At 28.7% G+C, this 23,940-nt stretch overlaps 1 protein-coding gene across 7 annotated transcripts in view; it reads right to left on the reverse strand.

The window, feature by feature from the left end:
- LOC107436484 (CD109 antigen) overlaps positions 1-23,940 on the reverse strand; it is a 138,509-nt gene that overhangs the window by 90,770 nt on the left and 23,799 nt on the right. For all 7 annotated transcript variants that reach the window (XM_071179415.1, XM_043040168.2, XM_071179416.1 and 4 more), the window contains exon 2: positions 3,595-3,688. In XM_071179415.1, coding sequence (XP_071035516.1) covers positions 3,595-3,604 — 10 coding nt within the window. In that variant the 5' untranslated portion in view covers positions 3,605-3,688. The remainder of the gene's footprint in view (positions 1-3,594; positions 3,689-23,940) is intronic.

Consider the following 23,940-nt stretch of genomic DNA (forward strand, 5'->3'; position numbering starts at 1 on the left):
AAGCCAATGTATTTTTTTTTATTAAAAATATAATTATAATTATAAGTTAAAAAATTAAAATTTACAATGTTATTATAAAATAAACATTATAAAATCAATAATCATTGCTTCATTATAGTGTATTATGTAAATACACATAGTCAGGGCCTCAAGTGCCTTAAACCTATTTTGGAGCAGAGAAATTCTATGATAGTATATGTATATACTATGATATATACTATGATAGTATATATAGTTTACCAATTAATTATGCATAGTTGCCATTTAAAGTAAAGATAATATTGAACACAAGTTGTATTTAGGATCATTTTAATCTAAAAAATATTTATTTTTATCAAAACCAAACTGTCAAAATTTACAATTTAATATGACTTCTATATTTATATGATTTTCAGTTGTAAAACTACTGACGTATTTTATTGAAATTTCTCCTTTTAAAAGCATCATTTATTTATTTAGAAAAAAAAATTATTTAACGTATTTTTCCATTTATTTATATCTATAAAATAGCTGGATTTTTTTTCTCTGTTTTAATTTGAAAAAATATTTGGTGTTAGCAAATCATCCAGAGAGACTTGGACTGCCATAAAAGCTTATTTTTAACCTTTTCAAACTTATCAATAAATATCAATAAATAAAATCTCCAAATGAGATTCCCAGAATGCTCTAACGCAGTGTTTCTTAACCTTTTTGATATAATGGACCCCTTTTAAAATTTTTTAAGAAGTCATGGACCACCCCCCTGCGAAAAAAAATAATTGCAAAAAACATCAATTATTAGAAAACATTTAATTTTATTATTTTAATAGTATACAAAATTTTTAAAATTAAAATTTTTAATGTGAAGGTTGCTGCTGCTGCTGCTTTTCCTTAATTAATAAATTTAATTGGGGGATGGTTTTCGACAAAGCAACGTGTATATCATGTTCAACATTCAATCGATTTCGATGTTATATTTTTATTGTCACAAGTGTCGAAAATTCTGCTTCGCAAAGATACACTGTAGCAAACGGAATTATAGCTGCCTTAGTTCGATTTACAAGCAATGGGTAGGCTTCCAAACGTTTAAAAATCAGGAGTAGTCAGCGGACCCCCAAAATATAACTCATGGACCCCTTAGGGGTTCATGAACCACAGGTTAAGAAACCCTGCTCTAACGCAATATCCAAAAACCGATAAGTATATACCGTTTTCTGAAATAAGCCTTTTGAATAGAAAAAAATTTTTAAGCTAATTTTTATCCAAATTAAAAATTCACTGATAAAATATAAGTCAATATGGGAATATAACGTGAACCTTTTTTAACAGTACTGAAGAAACATTAAAAAAATGGTTAAAGTAAAAAAAAAATTCAAAGAGAATCAATGATGAGCAAATAATTAAAGATTGTTTATAGACTATAGTACCTAAAATTCAATTTATTTATCAGTCATTGTTACAAAATTAAATCATTCGAAAATATCTTACAGTGGCATTCAAATTAATATGAAATATTAAGTGACAGTAAGCTCTGAATAAATTTAGGCTTGACTTTATTTTTCTTTGTTATATAGCTAATTAATACTTAAGCTATAAACAAATGATTATTTATCTATGCTATGAAACCAATAGACAGCTTACACTTCAAAAATTAATTCTCAATTTTACATAACAAACATGTGAAAACATATTTTTTACATAAGAAAAACTGTTTAAAGATAAAAAAGAAGAAAAAAATTCTGTTTTTTAATCATTACCGGCGCTCTAAAAAAAAATACTGTTTTTTTTTTTTTTTTTTTTTTTACTGACTTTCTCCCTACAATTGATGGTTTAAAGCTGTTTTACACGAAACAATTTTTCTCTGTTTTTCACCCTAACCATAAATAGATTAAATCTATCAATCGAATTCTAGTTTTGCTAGTTGTAAGATAACTTAGTCTAATTTCAAACCATTTTACGATTCTCTACATTTGCTTTCACTTTTCAGAAATTATTTTATGGCTTTGAACATCGTATAAATAAAATTGAGATTCAACTTCATTGTCGAACTGATTCTCTACCTGATTATTATATATCTCTAAATATAATTTTTCGGTAAGTTAAATTTCCAGGGTTTGCCAGTGTAGCATTAAACGTTTTTACAATTGAGTAGGATTTCAATAAATAAGACAGATAAGATAAAGACAGTTTAAAGATTTTTCTTCATAAACGAACACTAGAGTTCCGATGACTCAGGGGACAAAATGCTCGCCTGATAATGAGGTGACCCGAATTCGAATCATGGCGTTGACTGATCATGCAAATTCTGCTCTTGTCTCACAACTATCACAATACTGACAGAGTTATTTCATAGAGTTTTTTTTAATGTTAAAATAAATACCAGAGGTTTTTTTTGTCAAAAAAAAAACGAAGTTCTAAAGTTAAAATAGCAAAATTTGTCAAAATAACAGTTTTTTGATGCCACAGTTTTTTTTTTTAAAATAAGAGTTTGTTTGATAAAATAACAGTACACAGTTTATGTAGTAATTGATAAAATAAAATAAATAGCAGTTTGTTCGGTAATTATCTGTTTAAGAAAATAAGCGTCCTCTTTTAAATAACTGTAACGTCAAATCAAATAGGCGAAGCCCGGGCAAAACGGGACACCTAGTAAAGACGGGACATCGCTTTTTCTTCTATGCGTATCACGGTAACGACATCTAAAGTGCGTTTTCAGAAAGAAAATATTGTTGTTCTCAATGCGCACAAGTTTTTTAGTCAGTTCACAATGTGTTACCGAAATGCAAGCATTGTTTTGTTTTTCTTACAACGTGTTAAAATATTTCTCCAGGCTAGTATGCTGTTATTATTGGTTTAATACATTGCAATAAATTTTTCAAATATGTGGCACTGTAGTGTTGTTGTTGTACAAACATAATGAGTAATGAAAATTAAAACTTATTCGTTTAAACAAATTTGCGGATAATTTTTTTAAAAAATATACTATCCGGGCGAGATGGGACAGCCAAAGTAGAATAAAAGTGTAAAATAAAAATTAAACTCTCCGGATTTGGCAAAAGCATAAAAAATAAGGTAATATTAACAACAACAAAAATTATAAACTAGCAAATATAACTTACTGTTACTGAAGACTGGATTCAATTACAGATTGTTTAGAATGGCTTCATGAAGCGTGCAGTGCTTATTCCGGTTTTGGCAGCTTCTTATGCAGCAACTGTGATGTTTAGGAACGTTTTTTTTTTTTTTTTGACGATTATTCTTTTATTCTGACATTAATTTCTGTGATTTTTGAAATATAATTATGTGTCCCATCTTGCCCGGGTAGCCCGGGCAAGATGGGACAATGTTCTATTTTTGTTTATGTTAAGTTATTATTATTGAACTTTATTACTCACTTATTTTCCGTATGAGATATGTAAGAGCAATGCTCCCACCATATGTTTACAATATAAGAGATATGAAATTCCTCTAGTTTACTATTTTTTAAACCAAGTTTCCTTAAGCGGACCAGCTTGCCCGGCTTCCCCTAAACATTTTTTTTACTGGGACACCAGCTGACAGTTTTTTTTTCTTTGCAAATTTAACAGACTAATAAAAAAAATAATATTGAAATACCTGTTTTCATGAAGAACTAATAAGAATTATTCTTCAAAGTTATTCTAATTCTAAATATTTTCGTCATTTGTTCACTAAGATGAAGTTGAAGGATCTAAGAAGGAAAAGAGAAATCTTTGTAAGTCATGGATGTTAGAAAAAATAGTAAAAAACAAGGATTCAAATGATAGTTTTGTTATTTATACTGTTAGAGATGTTCCAACAAAAAGAAACTAACATTAAATGTTATAAATTTCGTAGCATTGAATATTATATATTTAAACATTAAATGTGAAAATATATTAGAGTTAAAAGAATACACAAATCATAAGCAGTAAATAATGCATTTTAAAGAGAAAAAAAATTATGAAAAAATAATGTTATTCAATGGCTCTGTTGAAGAACTGAAAATAGTAGAATCAAGTAAGTGAGCATTTATATTAAAAAATAAAATCAGTCTCTACATTCAAATGATGTGTTTAATTAGGTGTTTAAATGGACTTTTAATTGCCAGTCAGTTTTCTTTAACTTTTTTAAGCCTAGACGAAAGATTTTTTTTCGGCTAAAAATTTTTATTTTCTTGATAGTAATAGTTTTTCTTTTCTTAATAGTTAATACGTTTTGAAAACTAAACTGATCAAAGTCCTAAATGTGAGAATACAAACACGTTATTTTAAATTTAATGGCATCTAGCCGCTGTTGATGTGACAAAAAAAATTTGGATGCTTTCATAATTTTTATATTTTACTTTAAAAGATAATAAAATACAATTCGAAAATTAAAAATTTTTGTTTAAAAAAATATTTAAGAATTTCAGAAGTAATAATTATTATTAATATTTGGTAATAAAGGTATTAGTAATCGAATTTAATAAACTGAAACGTTCTGAAGTTAAAATGTTCTTCGGACGAACAAGAATAAACATATTATGTTATATTATGTGTTTCGTCTGTTCTATTTTTTTAAAAAAAAATTAGAAAAAATTAGCAATAAAAAAACACGTTTTTCAATAATGCATGCGAAAAACTTAGCGTACAGAGATGAAAAATGTCACAAAATGATCCGAAGAAGTGTTAGAAATCAGTAACAAAAAACGCCATCCCAATCGGCGAAAATATAAACGAAAGTTTAATCTTTAATAATGGGTTTCAACTATGATATTTCGTATTTTCGATATTACATCCAAACTACGCGACGTTGCAAAGTTGCGTTTGCTTACAAACCATTTAATCGCAATTTGTAAACTACAGAAAAAAACACGATCCAAATCAGTACTTTCTTTCTCGAGTTTTTTGCGAACATTCACACAGACTTTCGCTTTTCTAAGCAAAGAGAAAAGAGATGAGTATCTTCAAGACTTTTATCCAGACTCTTTTGAAAAAGTGATCGCATAATTATAATCATCCTCTTTAGTTAATCGAAATTGCCTGTAGCATTTCTGGATAATGATAAGGAATAACCGATTCTGTCTTTGTTACAAAATTTACTTCAATTTACTTTTTTTTCTTCTGCAGTAAATCAGTGAAATGAAGGTTTCTCTCTGGAATAACATTAAGGCTTTTCAGTGGATAGAAAAAGAGGTTTTTCAGTGGAATGAAATGATGGGTTTTCAGTGGAATAAAGATTTTTTTCATGGAATGAAAGTTTTTTTTTCAATGGAATGAAATTACAGATTTTTTTCAGTGAATCGAAAGGAAGGTTTTTCAGAGGAATGTAATGATTTTTTTTCCTTTTTTGGATGGAGTTTTTCTGTAAAACTACGGTATACGAAGGGGGTTGTTATAAAATACATTTTTCCTTTCACTTTCTTTTGTCTACTACCTAAAAACGGCAATTTCTTCTGAATTATAATTTTAGACAATGTTCCAAATTAAACACGTGTTTCCTATTTATTGAAAAGTGATATTTATCTTAAAAAAGAACTTTCATTAGTGTGGTGGCATATCTTACTGTGGAATCTGACAGGCATAACATATTTTCAAGTTACAAACCTCTATGGTTAACAATAAAGCTCACCAAGAAAAGTTAACTTTACTTGCATAACTTTTTTAAAAAAATCATTGCCTATACTGTACCTATAAAATAAATCATAAATCTAAATATCCCTTTCAAGACACATGTCATTCTATACAAAAAGAAATCACCAGCCATCTGTAATTACTCTTTAATTTTCTAGGTTACCATACCTCAAGAAAAAAAACCAATCGATTTGTTCTAATTTATATCCTTGTCCAAAGTGCAGACGTTTTGCCTACATTGTATTTATTTCTATTCCAAAATCAATTTAGCAGTGAAAATAAAATTTGAAATTAGCGCAAGATAGCACCTTTAACACTCACAAGAATTTAAATAATAAATATCCACTTTCGACGTTTAAAATTATAAAGCCACACTTTTCTGTTTGAGAATTCTTTTAACTCTGGTTGTTTGTAAGCTCAATTCAAGATGGTTGGATCTTAATTAAAACGACACAAACTGAAATTACCAGCCGAGAAGAAACAAAATACCCAGTAACGCGATTATATAATTTCTTTTTGATTTTCTAGAATAACTGCAAAACGTAAAAAGTACCATTTCGTTCCTTGTTAGATCATTGTTCTAAGTATTAAAGTTTTGATTGCATAATATTTGTATTTATTCCAAAGTCGAGTTTGTAATGAAATAAAAATTTGAAACTAATGCAAGATAGCATTTTACCATTGTCTACGTTACCATTTTTAAAGAAATATATCATGTTATGATAAGATATAATATAGTATTTTCTAGCCTATTTTCATTACCCTTTAATATTCTAGATTACCATGCCACAAAACTTAAAAAGTTCCATCTAGCTCCAAGTTAGATCTTTGTCCTAGGTGCGGAAATTCTGGCTGCATAATATTTGTTTTTAATCCAAAATCGATTTTCTTGGTGAAAATAAAATTCGAAACTAATGCAAGTTAGCGTCTTACCGTTTTACCAATGTGTAAGTTACCATTTTTTTTAAATATATCATGTACTTATAACAGGATGCAAGATAACATGTTCTAGCCTATTTTCATTACCCTTTAATATTCTAGATTACCATACCGCAAAACGTAAAAAAGTTCCATTTTGCTCGAAGTTAGATCCTTGTCCTAAGTACGGAAATTTTGGCTGCATAATATTTATTTTTAATCCAAAATCGATTTTCTTGGTGAAAATAAAATTCGAAACTAATGTAAGATACCATCTTACCCTTTTACCATTGTGTACGTTACCATTTTTAAGAAATATATCATGTTCTTATAACAGGATGTAAGATAGCATTTTCTAGCATATTTTCATTACCCTTTAATATTCTAGATTACCATATCGCAAAACGTAAAAAAGTTCCATTTTGCTCCAAGTTAGATCCTTGTCCTAAGTGCGGAAATTTTGGCTGCATAATATTTGTTTTTAATCCAAAGTCAATTTTTTTGGTGAAAATAAAATTCGAAACTAATGCAAGTTAGCGTCCTTAACACTCGCAAGATTTGAAATGATTAATAGCCACTTTCAACATTTAGAGTAATAAAAGAAATGATTTGAAAGAGCCACACTTTACTGATCCTGAATTCTTTTAACTCTGGTTGTTTGTAAGCTCATTTCAAGATGGTTGGACCTTAACTAAAGCGAAACGAACTGAAATTACCAGCTGAGAAGAAGGGAAAAAATATCCAGTAATACGATTACATAAAGTGGTATTGCGTTCACTTTTTACCGATAGATGGGGAAGGAAGAGTTCCGAAAAAGAAGGAAGAAGAAGAAAACGATGTTAAGATCGAACACATTAAATGGAAAAGGAGGGGATGGAGAAGAAAAGATGGATCATGTTAAGTCACATCTTTTGACCTGGCCTTAGGCCCAAGTTTTCGGAAACACTGCCGAAGCATTAACTTTCTTGGGTTGGAAGCAGGCCAAAAAGTTCTACACAGAAATTTTCCACTCCATGCATTCTAAAGAAAACTTTTTCCCGCGCAATTCTTTCTTCTTTTTTTTTATTTTTATTCCTCTTCTTTTTTCGAATGAAAAGTGCATTATTAGTCGTTTTCTGCTGTTGCAACAAAAAAGGGTTTTTTGAAAAGCTTTTTATGCAAGAAAAAATGGATCAGAATTAATATCGTTTTCCATTCATAAGTGAACATGGTTATGTTAAAATCGCATGTTCTCTTCATGGCGAACAAGCATTATCATACGCTTCAGTAAATGTGGCCTTTGACAGTAAAAATTGAAAGACGACAGAATAAAAAAAAATAATAACATATCAAGATGGACACAATGGTGGACACTAAAAGATCCTATTGTGGTTCGTCAAAAGCGTACTATCAGACAACACTACTGATTTTTCAAAAATGATTTGCTAAGAATATTTCGATGCGTGAACACGTGTTATAAAAGATATTCAATTATTCTTATCATTTCTTTTCTCAAAATATCAGTGCATTCACTCTACTATTTTTTTTTTTTTTCATTTTTCTTCTAATTCTAAGTTCTATATATTTTTCAATTAATAAAACAAGAACTGTTGATACGAGTTCAATTATTCTTATCATTTCTTTTCTCAAAATATTCGTGTATTCACTGTTCTATTTTTTTTTTTTTTTTTCATTTTTCATCAAATTCTAAGTTCCATATATTTTTCAATTAATAAAACAAGAGCTGTTGATAAGAGCTCAATTATTCTTATCATTTCTTTTCTGAAAATATCAGTGCATTCACTCTGCTATTTTTTTTTTTTTTTTTCATTCTTCATCGAATTCTAAGTTCTATATATTTTTCAATTGTTAAAACAAGAACTCTTAATAAACTCTTGATAAGAGTTCAATTATTCTTATCATTTCTTTTCTCAAAATATCAGTGCATTCACTCTTCCATTTTTTTCTTCATTTTTCCTTAAATTCAAAGTTCTATATATTTTTCAATGAATAAAACAAGAACTATGGGCAGAAAAAATTTAAATTTTTTCTGACGTCTTATAACTGAAAATTAGATAATATTTAAAGTGGATATTTCCCAATATTTGAGGGGGATACTTCCTTTAAATCTTTTTTTGTTTCATCTGGAATATTTTTTTCAATATATATATTTTCCAACATATATTTTCAATATATATGATTTTAAATTGAGATTTGTAATTTAAGAGGGTTTGTTTAAAATCAAAAATCAACTTTAAACGTAAATAAAAAAAATAAACGGCTGAAAATTTCAAACTAATCCCACGTTAAAATACATACCATAATAAGGGAAACAAATCGATAAAGATTTTTTTTAAGGTGCAATTTATTCTGAGAAAAATAATCTTTCATAAAGTAAATATTCAATAAAGATTTTTGAAATATTTCAAAGATTCAGACTTTGATGCAAAAACATCCCATTAGTGTCGGAATCACCTAGATGATTTGATCAGTTTGATCAGATGATTTGATTGTTTTTTAAGGAAGATTGGTCGTTCTGCAGTGATGGCCCAAACGATGGGATAAAAAAGGTATCAGGAAAAACAATAATGTTTCAAATGTAAATCGAGAATATCTTTAATGAAGCATTAAAAAAAAACTATGTTACAGACTGAGAAAAAAAGTATAGTCAAAACTACCAAAATATGGTAACATTTACCATACTTCTGGCTGTATGATTATCGTTACCCTGACCAAAAATCTCGGTATTTTTTAACAAAGCGCTTTAGTAATTATTTCGGTAAAATTCGCAGCGAAATATGGTTTTATAATGCGTGATAAAATTTGGTAAATGCGATAAATTTTGGTAATTTTATCATGAATATAGACAGCTTGACATAAAAATCATTTATTCAATTAAATTTACTTTTCAGTTTTGTATTTTTGACTAAATGTGTGGTAATAAAAACCATAATTTTGAAGACTAGAATTTCTGGCAAATGGTTACTATATGAGCGGAAAAATTGCCAAATTAATGCTGTTAATACCATATATTTTGGTGTTAGTAACCTGAATTATGGTTTGTTTTTTTTTAACCGGAAAATCCTTACTATATATGTGGTTGTTTCATACCTATATATTTATATTTCAAATATGAAACTGATATTTCAAAGATAATAACTTATTTTTTTGTAAAAAAAAAATTCCAAATGGGTGCAAAAACGAGATTTTTTCCTGGAAAATACCAATTGGTAAACAGAAGGATAAGAAAGAAATTATAACCAATTGGTTTAGAAAAAAAAAATCGAAAAATATTGCAATTTTTGTCAATATACTGCCTATAGAAGTGCGAACAGAAATTGGAAAGTATTGATTTTTCAAAATATTCGGACGTTTTAAGAAAATTGAAATGTTTATTTTGTTGTAAAAATGACATTTTAAAAGAAATGAAACAGGTGCATTTTGAAAAAAAAAAACAATTCAAAACATTAGACAATATTTAATCATGAACAAGGGAAAAGTTATTTAATTCCCTATTATTGGAAGCGCACATTTATTTAGTTTGAAGAACGCGGTATTGAAAGAAATACGCCATAAATTTATGTGCAGTTTTTTGTTCTTTTTTTTGAACAATGTCTAAATTCTAAAATATAACTAATAAAAGTTCCCAAACTGGAACAAAAAATTTTCCTTTATTTTTCTTCTGAACGTTGTACGAAATTAGCCAAATTTTAAGAAATTAAAATTGTGACAAAATTTTTACGATTTTTTAAAAATAATATATTTAGATAATGTTCTTTTTGTTGTTCCAATATCAAACTTTGTACTTCCGCTATTTTTAAATCGAAAAAAATCTATAACGCATAAAACTTTTCCGAAATAAATTCAAACGCACAACTCGAGTATTTATTATAAGAAGTAATACATATAATTTGTTTTTATGAGTTAAAAAAAGTTTTAAAGGAATCATAAAATAAAGTTTACAGTTTTTACTTTCATCGGCAGATTATTGTAGTGTTTTGGAAATTTTCAAAACAGGAACAAATTTCGATTTCAAAAGTTGTTCGAAATATTTCTTTCATTCCTAATGAAGCATCATCTAACGAAAAGTTAAAAATGAATTTTTTGCTTTGTTCTATCAAAAGAACCATTTTTTTACTCTCGAACGAAGTGCACAAACTCAAGGTGTAATGGTTTTTTCCTTTTACATGAACGATCTCTAAAACATGTCCAAAATAAAATTTCATTTTAAAATAAATATTGATTTACCCCCGCTTGCATGAAAAGGCATATTTTAATGCCTGTTTTTAGTATCTCAGTTCATGTTGAAAGCACTGGAATGCATTTCTCTTATAATGGTGATTAAATGCATTGTTGATGATCTACATCTCTTAAAAATGTCTGAGAATGAATAAAAGCTAGTCAATATAAAAAGATTCATAAAAGGAAGTAAAATAAAGAATCTTTCAAAGTTCCCGGGAAAATATTTACAACAAAAAATTTACCTTCCTCTTAATTGATTTTCAAGTTATTCTTCGAAGGTTCAATAGACATATTAAATGGAAAAAATTTTTAGCGAGTAGTGTGCTATTGTATTTTTAACGAGTAATGTGCTATTGTAATTTTAGCGAATAATGTGCTAATGTATTTTTTGGCGAGTAATATGCTCTTGTAATTTTTAACGAGTAATGTACTATTGTAATTTTTAGCGAGTAATGTACCATCGTATTTTATAGTAGTAATGTTCTATTGTATTTGTTGTGAGTATTGTGCATTTGTAATTTTTAGCGAGTAATGTGATAAAGTAATTTTTAGCGAGTAATGTACTATTGTATTTTTTAGCGAATAATGTGCTAGTATATTTTTAGCGAGTAATGTGATATTATCTCTTTTAGCTAGTAGTGTGTTATTGTAGTTTTTAGCGAATAATGTGATATAGTGTTTATGGCGAGCAATATGCTTTTGTAATTTCTAGCGAGTAATGTACTATTGTATTTTTAGTGAGTATTGTTCTATGGCATTCCTTAGCGAGTAGTGTGGTATTGTATTTTCAGCGAATAATGTGCTTTTGTAATTTTTAGCGCTATTGTGCTTTTAGTGAGTAACACTTCTATTGCATTCTTTGCGAGTGGTGTGCTATTGTATGTTTTAGCGAGTAATTTACTATTGGATATTTTTGCGAGTTATGTGCTATTATAGAGAGTAATGTATATGTACAGACTTGCTCATTACATCCCTAACTAAATTTAATCTGATGGAACCTCTTAAATCTAGTGATTAAGGAACTGTCAACCTGAAAAGATAACCTAATTTTTTACGTTACGTAACAAATTATATTTCGATATTAAGTTAATTGCGTTCCAGTTGACTTGGAAATAAAAGAATTAAGGAAATCATATTTAATAATTAAACCTAATTGATATTTTGATGTTAAAAATCATCACTTTTACTGTATGCTTGATGTGTCCTTGTGAGGAAAAAAAATCCATTTTTGAAAAAAAGGTCTTTTTCTTGTGGTCAAAACTACCAGAATATGGTGAAATCTATCGCTTTTCTGGCTCTATGGGAATAACAAAAACCTTCGTAATTTTTTTACCGAAACGCTTTGGTCATGATTTTGGTGAAATTGTCAATAAAATATGATATTTTAATGTGTGACGAAATTTAGAAAATGTGACGGAATTCGGTATCTTTATCAAGATATCTTAGAGCAAGTCATAAAAACCACTAAATGTGTGGAAACAAGAGCTATTATTTAGAAAACAAGAATTTCTGATAAACCTTTACCATACGAACGAAAAAATTACCAAATGAATGCTTAAATACCATATATTTTAGCTTCATCTACCGAAATTTTAGTTTTTTTTACCAGAATTTTTTTCTTTTTGTACGTACAATAAGTTGGGCTACATTAAGATGAAACATTTAGCATCATTAGTAGCCTTATAACGGCAAACTGAATTTTGATTTAATAAAGAGCGTCGAAATTATTCAATACGAAATAAAAATTAGTTTTAAATAAGCAATGCTTGTTTCGAATTTTCTTCATTACTTTAAATAACTTCATAGACTATATAATTATAATAGAAAAAGTAAAGATGCGTAAATGATTTACAAATTATTATAAATATGTAAGTATATAAATAAATATAAATTTTTAATCTATAACTACATAATACAAATTATAATACATAAATACATAAATTGCTAAGAATATGTTTAACTTATGAAAATATTAGTAGTTTAGATTTTAAATTCTCCTGGTATTTTTCGCAGCTACATTGAAAGACACTAATAATTTTTAAATGTTAAAAATGATATTTTTAGAGTTATAAATAATAGGGCGTTGTCTTACCCATCAAAAGCACGTTTCTTTTGGGACAGTGCATAACGAAAACTGCCTAATATGTAACAGCTAAGTTATTGATCTAGTTAAGCCTTGACTATGTTTGGACAAAGTTCAATGTTAACGTATGAGGAAATTTTTAAAATTTTTATGATGTTATATAGTTATATTTTTCCTCTAAAAAAATTTAAAAAAAATTTAAATGTTAAAAATGATATTTTTAACGTTATGAATAATAGGGAGTTGTCTTACCCATCATAAGCACGTTGCTTTTGGGACAGTGCATAACGAAAACTGCCTAATATGTAACAGCTAAGTTATTGATCTAGTTAAGTCATGGCTATATTTAGACAAAGTTTAATGTTAACGTATAAAGTTATTTTTAAAATTTCATGATATTATATAGTAATATATTTTTTTTCTCTCTAAAATATGTTATTTTATAAAATTAAAAAAACAACCCTTAACACTTGATTTCTTTTACGCCAAATAATCTGTATCAGCATCAATTTAATTCTACAATATTACGTTGATAACTAAATTTTAAAATTTACAAACTATTTAAAACACACCTGTCTTAGAGACCGATTATAAAAGAGCATGTTTTTATCACAGAACGACGGCCTTTAAAATTTGCCCATGCAGCAGCTTCTTAAAATCAGCCGCATTTGCAATTCTTACATAGAAGAAATATCTCCGAAATACAGGTTAAAAAGTCCTTCTAAACTTTGTACAGACAGTCAAACGTTGAAAGCATCCACTGGATCAGAAGGAAGGAGATGGGATCTTTAATATCGCCAACTTAGCAAAAAAAGTCACTGATGCCAATGATCTAGGGGGCATTTCAATGAATGAGGCTCAACCGCAATTCAATGGTTTTATCAATTGCATTCGAATGATAGTTAAGGGAACAAGTCTATATTGCGCTATGTTATGGAGACATTTTTTTATAACAAATAGTTATGCTCATTCAACTATTTTTCCTGGCAATTTTAAAGTATTTATATTTTGTATTGATCGTAGAAGTTTAGATATATTTTCTGAGAAATGATATTTTAGAGCAGGGGTTTCCAACTGGCGGCCCGGGAGCTGCATCCGCCCCGCGGAGCCTTGTTCCGTGGCTCGCGAACTAAAATATATTAGTTGTCATTTTTTGAGGGCAATTTTCGTATAAAATCTATATGGGTTTAAAATACTTTTCTCGTTAATAAAAGCCTAATTTCTTCGTTTCTGTGAAATTTAACATAACAACGGTGCAAAAGAAAATTTATTTCTCAGGTCTTGCATCCAGGAAAATATTTATTCAAATACAAAAATAATTGTGTATGTTGCTCTTTTTTATTTCATTTTTTTGTATTTTGTGAATATAATTTAGCACGTGTGTATCAGAAATTTTCTCGAAGAAATACTCCGATTTAACTCTTTGAAACCACTCATTTAGGACGAAAATATTTACACACACATTTGCAAATTTTAAATGCAAATATCTATTCTCTGTTTGTTGCAGCAGACAAGCCTCAATTTTCTCATTGAACACTTTGTGTGCTACTATGTAAGTTTTAATACTGATTTTTTTTAAAGTTTAATTAATCTTAACAATTAGATATCTGCTGCACATAAATTGTTTAATACATAGGTGCACATTAAAGTTATTGCAGCCCAAATTCTTATATTTATTTAATATTTTTAAGAATATAATTTATAACAATTAAATATTTTTAAAAATCTACTTTTTATTTTAATTTGTAATTCAATACTTTTGTTTTGTACAACTTGGTAAAAATCTGACAGTAATAATTAATGTTCCTTCAAACATAAAAGAGTCCTACATAAAATTTTGACAAAGTTGCGGCCCGCCATTTGATTTGTGTTTTTAATTGAGGCCCCCGGCCTCATGTAAGTTGGAAAACCCTGTTTTAGAGTAATAGTCGAACCTCTATTTAACGAAGTTGCACAATCCCGATAATAAGTTCGTTATATGGAAAATTCGTTAAGTAGAAAATCACCTTCTAAAATGCTTAAACAACACAAAACAGGTTTTAAATTCATAAACACTAAACATAATTTAAAAAGCAATTGATGCACCTTTATCTTGTAAACTAGTATCTACTATTTATTTTATAAATCTTAGCCGTAAAAGAAATCTACATGGAAAACAAGAATAGAGCAAAACATTATTCAGTGTTTCACTATCATGCTATATACATTTTCAACTGAAAACAGCTAAATTTATGCATAAAATTTTGACTGTATTTACTTGCTGTTATAAAATTATAACTGCAAAGTAATTTTAAATAGGGAAAGTGGATCTCAAAGAAAAGTTCGTTAAATAGAAAATTCACTTCGCTATTTGGAAGTTATTTTACGAAGAAATTTCCAAAGTGTTCTTGGTTCCTCAAAAAAATTTGCAAAATAGAGAAATTCGCAAAATGGAAGTTCGTTAAATAGAAGTTCGACCAATTACTTTTTGCTTTATTATTTTGAAAAAGAAAACAAGAAAGATAAATATAACTAATTGATAATGTTTATTTAATTATTTAATTTGATTGTTTATTATATTTTACTACAGAATTACTTTAGTTTTCAATTAATTAAACTAAAAAAAATGAATATATATTTTACAATGGGAGGAGTCGATCAGTTTTATATTCAACAATTAGGAAAGAACTTCACTTAAAATAGGCAGTACAAAATAATTTTGTCTCAACCAGGTGTAAAAATAAAATGCGCCTATAGTACTATCCTTTTCATCTCTAGCAAAACTCGTCGCCAAAATATTGTCTGCTGTAACTTTATTTTTCAATTCTAATTCACCTTTCGTTTTTTTTAAAATTAAATAAAATTGAAATTGATCATTAGACATGGTGATAATGATATAATACTTCTTAAATAAAAAAACAATTTTTTTGAAAAGTTAGTGAAGATAGTTAGCTGAATTTCTATAATTAGTTAATAAACAGTAATGAAAACAGATAAAAAAAACGTGATTTTGATATTTATCTGTAAATTTCATGTCTTCAATCACAATTGGTAAAAAGCAAAAGCCTTGGAGCAACATTCACATTACACACTTAAGCTCCTATAACAAAGCTAAATTATTCTAACGCGCACACAGAAGTTTCAAAGTGTGGTAAAGTGTATACTTTTAAAGTGTGTACTCTCTTCAACCATTATATGTTAAGGTAAACCATACAATCATTCAAATTCTCTACAACCTTCATATGTAACTACGGTAAATAATACAAACATTCAAACTTTCTGCAACCTTTATATGTTGCTTATATAAATCATACAATCATTCAAACTTTGCATCAATCTTTCCGTTTTGCTAAAGTAAGCCATACAATCATTCAAGCTTTCTGCATCAACCTTTTGTATGTTGCTAAGATAAATCATACAATCATTCAAATTTTCTGCAACTTTCATGTGCTTGTAAGGTAAACCATGCAACCATTCAACCTTTATATGTTGCTAAGGTAAGTCATGCAATCATTCAAACTTCTTATAACCTTTATATAGTGCTGAGATAAACCATACACGCATTCAAATTTGCTACAAATTCACGGTAATTCAAATTTTCGTATAAAATTCACGGTAGTTAAATCATTCACTTGGTAATTCCCCTGATAACGGTTTTTCTGAAATTCTGGTATTCAAAATTATAGTTCTTATTACCAAACATTGCGCAAAAAGTACAAAAACTGAAAAGTAAATTTAACAGACTAAATAATTTTTATGTCATGCTCTAAGGCATCATGAAAAATTCCCCAAATTTTACTATCTTTTCCAAATTTTAACACATGTTATAAAACGATATTGTGTTAACAATTTCACCAAATCATTAGCAAAGCGCATCGGTAAAAATTATCGAACTTTTTCGTATCCTCATAGAGCCAGAAACACTATAACTCTACAATATTTTGGTAGTTTAGACCATACTTTTTTTTTCTCAATGTTGCATAATTCTAACTTGCTGCAACCTTTTATATGGTGCTAAGTTACCCCACATTACTGTACTTCTTATATTTGATTACACGATGCGACTGTCCAAATCAAAGAAACATGGCTTCATTTAACACCATATAAGTTGTTAAATTGAACCATGTTTCAGCTAAGCCGTTGCAAATACTGATTGAAAAATTCAGCAAACTTGCACGATATTGCGATGCAAAGTACTGATATTACGAGCTTATCTTTCCGAGTAAAATGTCCTCGAGTATAGATTTAGAGAAAAAGAATAGAAGATTTTCAAAGTTAGAAAATGGCCGATCCCCAAAACTGATTGTAGCAGCTCTCTCGAATCTACTTGACAGGAAATAACAAGTAGGATGTCTACGAGAGAAAGAATTGTCCGTATAATGACAAAGGATAAAAAAGAAACACACAACATCCTAGAAGAAAGAAATAATACGAATCAATAAGCCAAAGAAAAACATTTATTCCGATAGAGTAAAAAAAATAAAATAATGCATAAAAACACAGATGGAAAATTCCAAGCCCAAAAGAACAATCACTATAAAATATTTTTGCAAAACACAAAATTATAATAAAAATTTATGTATTTTATTTTATTTTTAGTTTCATTTATTTAATTATTTCTTTTTTTGCTGCAGAAAATATATCCAAACCAATAGTGTTATAACGCTAGATTGCCCAAGGAAGTCATTTTGACTACTTTTTAATTTCAATTAGAAGAACAATCATTATAAAATATTTTTGCGAAACACAAAATTATAATAAAAATTTACATATTTTATTTCATTTTTATTTTTATTTATTTATTTTTTTGCTGCAAAAAATACAGCCAAACCGATAGTGTTATAACACTAGATTGCCCAAGGAAGTCATTTTGACTACTTTTTAATTTCAATTAGAAGAACAATCATTATAAAATATTTTTACAAAACACAAAATTATAATAAAAATTTACATATTTTATTTTATTTTTATTTATTTATTTATTTATTTATTTACTTTGCTGCAGAAAATACAGCCAAACCATTTGTAGTGTTATAACACTAGATTGCCCGAGGAAATCATTTTGACTACTTTTTAATTTCAATTAGAAAAACAATGAAGTATATAACGCCACAATTTCTTAGAATTTTGTGACTTTTATAATTATTTTTATTGTTGATATTTACTAATAACTTGTTATATAGCTGAAAATAATATAAAAAAATATTAACAATTAATCTTAAACGAATTTCTTTACACGTTAGTTATTCTTTCACAATGCAGTCATTTTGACTGGTTTTGGGCAATATAGGTATTTCAGTCTTTCTAGTGTTAAAATAACAGAAACAAAACCTTCTACTTGCACGAGTCAAATGGCACGGCTAATTTGTTATTACCTAAACCATTGCACATATTTTTGTTTCTGATTTCTACTAAATGACATCGTTGTTCATGTATTCAATAAAAAAACGGTAAAGTCTTATGTAAACTATGAGATTTTTTTTTCTTTTCATTTACTTAGTATCGTCATGATAAACGCCTCATTTTCCATTTCGATTCATTTCATTTCCGAATGGTTCAGTAAATGTTTAATTTATTTTTAACTTTTTTTCTATGAAGTTCTGCTCTGATCATGTAGTGTGCTGCTGAATTTCTAGGCAGAATCTGTTTTTGTTGGGGGGTGGAGGTTAAATGTATTAACGAACAGTAATATCAATAACTAACTAATAATTTCCGTCTATATTTATTATTAAGCCTATCAATGTGGAAACGCTTGTTTTTTTCTTCGGTAATCTACGAGATTCCGAGCAACAAAAAAAATTAAGACTGGATAATCTCTTGATAGCTGAGTAAAAATATGAAATAGGAAATAGATTCGAGTCATTTACTGCCAAAACTCAAAAGGCGTTTGAAATTCATAATAAGTACATACTATTTCAAAAAACTAGTAAATTGCAAAAATTGTGGAGTCCAATAACCAATAGGACGCATACAAACGTTACAAGTGTAAGAAGTCCAAGTTAAAGTAACGATTCTTTTAAGTAAAAAGTAAAAGCATCGTGGTGGCAGCTCAGGGGATAGAGCTCTCGTCTCCCAATGAGGTGACCCAGGCTCGAATCACAGCGATGGCTGCACCCGGTTTGCAACGACCGCAGGTGCTGGGGAAAATATCCCAAATAATTGACGGATCATGTATTAGTATGTTCTTGCTGTTGTGCAAATCAAGGGAGGATTTCGTAGTTTATTCTCCATGTAACGCAAATGAGGATCAGTTCTAACAACAAGTTCCCCGAAAAGTTCCATCAAAAAGTTCCCTCCACGAAGACTAGTTTGTCCCGAGACTTGCTCCGAAAGTTTCCCTGTCTTCTGGGTGGATTAAAAATTACAGGGCTATGGGGTTCAATATTGGTAGCCGTAAACTTAAATTTAAATCGCCTGTTGAAAGCCAGTTATAAAATAAAACAAAAACAAAAAGTGGAAAGTAAGTAGAGATAAAACTGCTCTAGCGTCCTGAATACAGTAAAAACATAGTGCTTTCTTTATTTGAAACGGAATTAGCCGAATTTTATTTTAAAGACATCAAAAGCTTTTTTAAATATAAGATTTAAATATTTTTTTAAATTTTAACAGAAGTATTTAAATTTCAACAGAAGAATAAAATTTCAACAGAATAAGTTTTTGAAATTTTTTTTAATCTCGATTCTCCTTACAACAGCATTGTCAGAAGTTTTAATATTAAAAAATCTACGCATGAACGCGTATTTTGTTTTTATTGAACAACATGTGTAAAATTTTAAAAAAATAACATCTGCATTAGTTGTAGCAAAAAAAAAAATACTACGATAAAAAAAAGATTTTGCTAATCGGAAAGCAAAAAAGCTTTTACAAATATTTAAAAAATCGGAAAACGCTTAAATACGGTAATTTTGTTTGTTTATCGGTCAAATGTGACCAATAATTGGAATCATTGTATAAATCTTCTAAAGTATTACTTAAATGCAGTATCATAAGAAAAACAAATTAAACTAGCTACTAAAGTTTTGACGAAATTTTTTTTTTTGAATTTAATGCCTTGTTCAGGTGAGTAATTAGATAAAAATATGTTTATTTTTCTGAAAAAGAACGAAACTTTGGCGACCATTTTTTTTTTCTTCTTTTCTCTCAATAATGCACGAAGCGAGAATTTTCTTTTGTCACGATACGTTTTCCCCTTTTCTCCTGTAGAATATAAAACAGGTAATCCACGAAGTGAAGTTTTTTTAAGAGGAAAAATGGCTCAAAGTTGTTTTCGATTTTTGTTTGTTTAATTTGTGGTATTTTTTCCATTTTTTTAACGCAGTTCCATTAAACAAACAGCTGTCTTTTGATGATTAATTAATTGGGTTCTTGTCAATCGAAAAGAAGTGAAGTAATTATGCCGAACCCCGTGATTTAAATCAGATTTAATTGGATACCTACAAACGACGTCATTGTGTATCGAACCTGATTGGCTTTTGAATCGACAAATGGCATCATTTACCTACGATAACGTCACTTGTGGGTATCCAATTGAACTTATATTTCAAACAATATGTTATATTTTTAAGAATTACTATCTGCTACTATATAGGCTTTACTCAGTATTTACTATAACATTTTGTTAAAACTCACAATGGAAAAATTTATTGGTTGAATTATAATGTTTATACTTTTTGTTTTTGACGAAACCGCTTCCTGAGAATCCTCAGAATAAAACTTTCGTCAAAGAAATTTAATATCACTTTGAGGATATGAATTTCATCTAAATAGGCTTAATTCTGCACATCGAGTAAAACAATTAGTTAGGAAGCATAACGTAGGTTAAAAGTAGCATAAGTACTATGACACTTAGTAAAATCCAGGAATTAATCACTGCAACACATCTTTACAAACATACAAACAAATGTGGATATAAACTCCTGTACCATCCCGTCATAAAGTGCAAAGGGTTTTAAAATGAAATTTTAAAAAATGCTAAAGAACTAGAAAGAGTACTTAAATGACAAACGGGTGAGAAAACAATTTCGTTAAATATTTCAGAGTTTGCATTTCGTCAAAAATCGTAAGATTTCAAAAAGTTATTACTGTTAAAAAAAAAACACGACTAATTAACTGTAAGCTGCTGACATTTTGTTGACTAGCTTGAACGGCGAAGTATGATTGCGACCGATCTGTTATTTTTATTTTCGCTTTTCTTTCAACTTTTATTATTTCGAACTTTTAAATTTATAATCGACGAATGCCGCAATTTACCTATGATGACGTCACTTGCAGGACTCCAATTGGGTTCTTGCAACTCCAGAATGTGTGAAGTGATTATGCCTAACCATGTGATATGAATCAGATGTAATTGGATATCTGTAAGCGACGTCACGCGTGTGTGTGTGTTAAACCTGACTGACTTTTAAATTGACAAATACCACGATTTAACGACAAAAAACCATTATTTTATTCATTATTATTAACCATTTTATTTTATTCATTATTACTTACTTCCAGGTAACATAATTGTAAATAAGTGATTTTTGCATAAAAACCTTTTTCCGTGCAACTTATAATGAATATCAATTAATAATAATGAAATATTAATGAATAATATTAATAAGACTTTTGTGCAAAAATTATAGTTGGTGCAAATCTGATTAGATTATTTTAATCAGGTAAAAACACGCATATATTCAACGTTAGACTCAATTACAGCAAAAGTTATTATTTTATACAACTATCGTGTCACTTTCTTTTTAATGTATGCTCAAAATAATCTGGGCGGAAAAGAAAAATGAGTATATTTCAGATACATGAGAACGTAGCCCACGCCAAAATCGATTAAAATAATGATTTTAGATAGCAATTAAATGAATCGTTGCAAAAGATGGAAGAAGAGAAAATTTGTTGCGTGTTATTCCGAAACTACCACCTGATATGCTTAGCTAACGATTTTCAGGAGAAATATATATATCTTGCCAAAATTAATTTTTCGAGAAGTTAGATTCGAATTACTTTCGAATTAGTTGGAAGTTAGTATTGAACTAGTTAATGGATCGTATTTTCTTATTAATGAAAATTAAAAAAAGAAAAATTATTTTAATGATTTTTTTTCTTCAGAGTAAGACTTAAATAAGAAATAAAGAAAAATTATTTCGCAATTATCTAAAAGAGTTACATGTTTAAAAAAAGAATTCGAGTTTGGAAAAGCCTAGTATTTTTGTTAAATTTAGTAAAATAATTAAATTGAGGAATGTAATGTATATAAATGGATGGCTCAGGCAAAATTAGTGACAAACAATTAAACTATTGGAAGAAATTCCGAATTTTATTGATTTTTATTTCAAAAATAGAAAAAACAATTATATTAAGACTTACATAAAAAAGAAATGTAAGCTATCTGGAAAGACCACAACCTAGTGAATTTCAGCATTCAATAAACGATAAAAAAAATTTTTTTTTTTTGAATATCACTATTTCCTACTTACACTGGCAAATGCTGAAGTTCAGAAAGCTTAATTAGTAAATGCTGTATTAACATTTGTAACCATGCTAAATGTCGATATCTATGAGTGCTATAAATATCAATATTTAAAGGAATAATTGGATACCTGCAAGTAACGTCATCGTAGGCAAATTGCGGCATTTGTCGAATCAAAAAATCAATCAGATTCGACACACAGGCATGACGTCACTTAAAGGTATCCAATTTAATCTGATTTAAATGACATGGTTAGGTATCATCATTTCACTTCTTTTCGAGTTGCAAGTAAGTTAAACTATTTTATTTATCTATTAAAAAAAAAGTTGAATTTACTTGTACTCGTTAACTTTGCATTGGGGACTTTATCGCATGCGCCGGTAAAATTAAAAAGTAACCGATTGATATATCTTCTGATTGGATAATTGATAATTTTGGTGTGATAGTCTGTTTACCATTAAAAATGAAAATATTTGAGTCGTATTGGATACAGCACTCGCCTCCAAATGAAATGTCCCAGGTTAGAATCCCAGCAATGGCTGGTCGATATGAATTCTGTGCCAAGCTTGCACCAACCACCGTTCTGAAATAAAATATCCCCAGTGATAGACGGATCATTGGTTAGAGTCCCCTTACTGTCGGGCTAACCGTGGAAGATTTTCCTCACTATAGCTTCCAAATGCGGGTTAGTTCCATCAAAAAGATCTTCACGAAGGCTAGTTTTTCTCCAATGCTTAACGGAATAGTTCCTTTGCGTTCTGGGTTGGGTTTCAATGTTACAAGGCTACGGAGTTGAATATTGATAGTTGTAGAATTGGGTCGACCGTTTAATGCCGGATATAAAATAAAATATTTGCGCATCAATCTGGGGAATCGATTGACGAGGCTCGTGGCAGGTGGTTGATCCCCAAGTACAATATATTTATTTCAGTTTCAATACAATTTTAAAATATGCATTTTAAATATTAAAAAAAATGACAAAATCTAAAGCACATATTAAAGCATTATTGTGAGTTTATTGAAAATAGCTTCAGTGCATTTACTTTAATGAAGAATCCAGGTAATAACATTCTCATTTTAAATATTTACAACATATTTTATCTCAAATATACTGACTCTCTCAAATTTACTTCTTAAATGTAATTGGATCTCATTTCCTCGATCCAAAAAATTTCGCATACCTGAAATCAAACTTTTCTTTTTTTTCTCTCTCTTGTCTTGGCTACCTTAAAAAAGAGGATAACTAGGCAATGGCTTAAAAGGAAATTGCGGATGAAAATAAGAAAAGGAGAGGATTATAGATGAATGTCAACGTATTCTGAGTTGGATACTAAGCGAAGCGTTGGAGGATATTCACGATCTAAACTCCTCCTCCGATACTCTCTGTTCAGGAAATTGAAAAGACCATCGCATCATTAAACTTTTGTTTCTAAATCCGGGATTTCAATAGATTGAATGTCTTTAAAATAGATTGGAATAAAATAAAATCCAAGGAAAGGCTTCACGAAAGCGCAAATTTTTTTCTCACAAGAAACGCGCTTTTCGGTAACAGTTTAAGATAATAAGATAGCTAGAAAAATCTTGAAATTATTAATACAAAAATCACATGAATATTCATATATTGAAATATTCAAAGATGTCATTTTATGTAACTCTGTAGAAAAATTTAGCTGAGAAAAAAGTAT

This window comes from Parasteatoda tepidariorum, chromosome 4, assembly GCF_043381705.1.
Source record: "Parasteatoda tepidariorum isolate YZ-2023 chromosome 4, CAS_Ptep_4.0, whole genome shotgun sequence".
Classification (NCBI taxonomy): Eukaryota; Metazoa; Arthropoda; class Arachnida; order Araneae; family Theridiidae; genus Parasteatoda; species Parasteatoda tepidariorum.